Here is a 4,356-nt window from a genome sequence, read left to right on the forward strand (position 1 = left end):
GCAGCGTCAAGGGGGCAGGGGAACTGGACAAGAAAGGATGGCTCTAGGGCATCTCTCTCAGGACTTGTCCTGAGCCCATGTGCCCACAAAGCAAAAGACAAGGGACCAGTGGGCTGCCCTAGGGTCTGAGGCTACAGCCAGCCCTGTCCAGCGAGGCTGGCATGTGGCTCCAGGTTATCAGGGAAGAGTAGGGAACAGGTGTAGGGGCCTAGGTGCTGTTGCCCTGTTCCTGCTCAAAGAGTAGCATGGCAAGCTGGGTGCGGGAGCCGAGGCCCTCGAGTAAGCTCTGTCGACAGCGGTGGTACAGATCCTCACTGAGCCGTGCACTACAAGGCTGGGCCCGGTAGCGTTGCAGCAAGGCCGGTTCCACTGCCCGCAGCACATGCAAGCTGGAGAAGCGCAGAAACAACTCATACACGTCCAGGCTCTCTAGCAGCTCCTCCTCCTGCTCAGAGGCTGCCGCCAGCTGTCCACGGGCTGTCACATAGTCGGAGTTGTAGAAGCATCCCTCACTGGCAGCCTGGCGATCAAAGTGGCCGGTGTCACGGCCCAGTTCTGGTGGCCCGGGCCCCTGAGGTGGGGCCACAGCAGGATGGAAGGCCTGGAAGTGCATGGGAAAGAAGGCCTGCCAGCCAGAGATGGCATGCATGCGGCAGCGGTTCAGGAAGTCAGGTGTGAGCACTGTGTCTGGCCCGGCCAGCAGGAACAGAGTGTCTAGTGGGTGCTTCTTGGAGAGTAGATCCATGAGACGCAGTGGAGAGGGTGCAGCTGTCTGCACGCTAAGCCAGGGCACTCGGGCACCAGGGAAACGTCGCTCTAGCTCTGCCACGTGGGCCTTGACGGGTGCGAAGACATCTGCGTGGGCTGCCCGCTGGGCCTGGCGTGGCTCATACAGTAGCAGCAGGGTCAAGGAGGCTGCATCACCAGGCTCCAGTGCTGCGGTGGCAAAGGCTTCCAGGAAGCCAGAAGCCAGGTCACGCTCAGCTGCAGCTAGCGGCAGTAGCACAGTGAGCCGAGAAGCCTCAGTGACATAGGGCACAGGCAAGATCTCCACTCGGCTCAGGGGCCGGAGGAGCTGTACTCTTCGGGTGAGGGGCCAGCGGCCACCCTGGGGTGTCAGTGCTTCCAGCTGCAAGTCCAATGTGTACTCCATGCCCCGGGCTGGATCAAAACGCCGGTAGCCGTTCACCAGCTGCTGCTTCTGGAGCCGCAATGCTGGTTGGTAACGGCGGTTGAGCTCCTCTAAGGCTGTCCCCAGGACATCAGCCACATCAGCCTGGTCGGCTCCACGCAGTGGGCAGCGTGGCGAGCCATCAGCACAGGAGAAAGTGTACTGTTCCGTGAAGTAGTCCCAGCGCAGAACCTCAAAGCGTGAGGCAGGGCGGGATGGGGCTGGAATGCCCACTGGCCAGGTAGAAGCCCGTTCCCCATCAGCAGCCAGTCTGCTAGTATTCTGGATCTCCCACTGGGCCAGAAAAATAGGCCATGAGCAAAGTAGGAAGCCATATAGCCAGTATATACTAGAGGCTATGTGGGCAGTCAGTGAGGGAGGACCCCCAGCCTACTGCAAACCTCTGCTCACCCAAGGGTCCTACACTGTCTCTCCACAGGTTTAGGCAGCTTGAAAGGTAAAGGGAATTTTCCAGAGGTCAAAGACCTGGGATTTTAGTGCTGCCTTCTTATTCCCCACAATCTCTCAGAACCTGTTCTTCTCTACCCCTTCATTCCCTCCCAACCCTCAAGCCCAGACTATACCTGCAATTCTCGAATCTCCTGGTATGTGCGGTCCAGCTCAGCCCGGGCAAATGCCTTGTGCAGCTGGTACATGTGCACAGGGTCATACACAGGGTGGGCTGTCAAGGCGTTGCGGAAACGAGGGTCCCCCTCTTGCACAGGTTCCCCAGGGCTCAGCTCCAGATAGTTGTAGTGTACTCCCTGGGGAGAGGACGGGAAGCACCCATAATAGAAACAATCACAGAACTGTCTTTCCTCCATTTCTTAGCTAGTATCTCATGTCCTAATCCTATACCTGGTTATGGACTTGACAGAGTTCTGTGAACTTTAAGTCTATTCGATTAGTTGATGCTATACAACCCTGGTCAAGTCTCTTTGTGTTCATCTGTGAAAACGGTCTTAGAGGTGCCCATAGAACTAAATAAAAGAAACAACACTAAATACACACAGTGTTCAAGGATCTCTCAATTTTCCCTAATCCCGATACAGCCCTGCCCAATAACTGTTCCCATCAGCATGCAAGAGACTGCTGAAGTTCAGATTTAGCAATTTACCTAGGACCACTGGGATTTTTTAAAATTATAGACTAACGGGGAAACCCAGGCCTGTATCTATACCACTCGGTATCTCTCCTGGCAAGTATGCCAGCTCTGAGAGGAGACACTAATGGGGAGGCTTATCTTCCTACCTCATGGTCACCAGTACAGCCCACACCTGTGGCATCAAGGATGCACCGTCCCAACCACTCATCTGGGCGAGCACTGACGATGTCATTGCGGCAGCTTTCCAGGTGGGGGCGCAGTTGCTGTAGCAGTGTGCGTGACAGTAATATTCCAAAGCCCCCGTGGCAGTATCGGCCTGGGGTGGCATCTCCACCGATGAAGTCCTGGGGCCGTCCAAGATAGAGATGGGTTGCCGAGGCAAGGCTGAGGTGGCCAGCTAGACGTTCCAGTCCATGAGCCTCAGTGTAGGTGGCATCAGGCACTAGGAAAAACCAGTCAAAGTCATCGCCGTGTTGCTCCAGCAGGTGGCGCAGCGCCAGGTGCAGGTGTCCGATGGGACGCTCTTCGCCCAGTGTCACCACGGCCATGCCCGATGGTGTCCGCCGGCCCCGCGCACCGGTCAGGAACACTACACGCTCCAATCGGTGTCCCAGAGTTCGGTTCACAGCCACGCCCAGTGTAGGCAACGTGGCCTGTGAGGTCAGCACTGCAACCAGCAGCCTCTGCCTGATGCCCAGCTCCGTGCTGATATACCGAGTTCTGGGAAAAGACAGTTACGAACAAGATAGCACACAGGCTCCGCTTGTTATTTCTTCTTTAGGCCTGTTTTGCACCCATGAACAGGATAAGAATAACATCTTTCCCACGAGGCCTGAGAATTTAAGTGACACACTGGTCTTAGTATTTAGGAGATAGCAATTCCCATGCGGGTAAAAGAGAGAGATATTAGATCTAATTTCGGGTTTCACAGGATAGTAGTTGTGTCCCTGAGTATAATACTTAATTTGAGCCACCTGTAAAATGGGACCGATAGTATTTAAACAGTAAAATGCTGGACATACCGTGCATATACTTCCTGCTATATGAAGATGCTGTCATCCCCGCCCCGCCCCCCCCCAGTATGTTCTATAAATGATGTGTAGGAACACATGGCATAGTGGTATAGAGATTGTCTTTCCAGAAGGGGCAAACTGAACCAGTAACTCACCTTCCTAAGATGGAACTCACTGTTACTTAGAAGAAATTACTTCAATTCGTGGGCAGAGACATCAATGTGATGAGTACATTCCTCCCTCTCCCATCTCATCCCAAGGTGGCCCTTGAAACCCATCTAAGAACGAAATACAGGTAAATTCCAGGTCCCTCCTTTTTCTCTCCCCCTCTTTATACACTTATCCTCCTTAACACTAACCCTAAACAGACCAGCTAGGGGGGTAAGAGGGTCTTTGGGGAACTATGGGGACAGCCGGTTCAGCTCAGCTCAGATCCGGACGTGGTCCAGAAAAAGCTTCAAACTGGCCCCCTGCCTCCCTGGAAAGCAGGATAATAGGAAGTAATCGAGCCCAAGGACTTCCTGGCCGGCCAGCCCCTTCCTTCCGGAGCCTGACCCGGCCTCCCCAGCGCGCGCGTCCGGGCTGGTACCCGGAGGAGGTGGGGAGGGGCGGACGGAGCGGATCAGTACCTGACGGCTTTCTTGGCGGCCTGGCCGGGCTGTGCAGGATGGTAGGGTAAGACACGAGGCTCCCAGCTCTCTGCGCCGGCCCCAGGTCTCTCGCGCTCCGCTCCGGGCTGCACCGAGTTGGGCCGGCGCGCCGCGTTGGTGTTTCCGCGCGGCGGCAGCTCAAGGTCTCCGGGTTGGGGCGGTCCCGGGCCGCAAGGCTCCTCCACCCAGGTGACGCTGAGCAGGCTCAGGGTGAAGCCTAGGGAGATGCCCACGGCCACAGGCCCCGCGGGCCGCAGCACCGACAGCAGCAGCGACGCCCGCATGGCGGCCCGACAGCGGGCCCCCGGCCCCCGCGCAGCCCAAGGAGGCTCCGAGGGGGCGGGACCGGGGAGGGGGCGGATCCGGAGGGCCCGGGCCCAGCAGGCGGGCCCGCTCCCTCCCCGAGGAGCAGCGCCA

General features: G+C 57.1%; 1 protein-coding gene across 1 annotated transcript; it reads right to left on the reverse strand.

Moving 5' to 3' along the window:
- Nucleotides 1-6: 6 nt before the first annotated feature.
- Chpf (chondroitin polymerizing factor) lies at nt 7-4,230 on the reverse strand. Its single transcript, XM_051190524.1, has 4 exons — nt 3,919-4,230; nt 2,423-2,996; nt 1,756-1,935; nt 7-1,465 (listed from the first exon to the last, which is right to left on the reverse strand). The coding sequence occupies exons 1-4, from the start codon at nt 4,221-4,223 to the stop codon at nt 209-211; spliced, it is 2,316 nt and encodes a 771-aa protein (XP_051046481.1). The 5' UTR covers nt 4,224-4,230; the 3' UTR covers nt 7-208.
- Between the last annotated feature and the right edge of the window lie 126 nt (nt 4,231-4,356).

Source organism: Phodopus roborovskii, unplaced genomic scaffold (genome assembly GCF_943737965.1).
Source record: "Phodopus roborovskii unplaced genomic scaffold, PHOROB, whole genome shotgun sequence".
In the NCBI taxonomy this organism is placed as follows: Eukaryota; Metazoa; Chordata; class Mammalia; order Rodentia; family Cricetidae; genus Phodopus; species Phodopus roborovskii.

Excerpts from the sequence above, each read along its gene's own strand:
- Chpf (XM_051190524.1), bottom strand. The coding sequence starts at position 4,223 with ATGCGGGCGTCGCTGCTGCTGTCGGTGCTGCGGCCCGCGGGGCCTGTG. Across the intron at positions 2,997-3,918 it reads GCCGCCAAGAAAGCCGTCAG|AACTCGGTATATCAGCACGG; the intron begins GTACTGATCCGC and ends GTCTTTTCCCAG. Across the intron at positions 1,936-2,422 it reads GCTGTACTGGTGACCATGAG|GGAGTACACTACAACTATCT; the intron begins GTAGGAAGATAA and ends TCCTCTCCCCAG.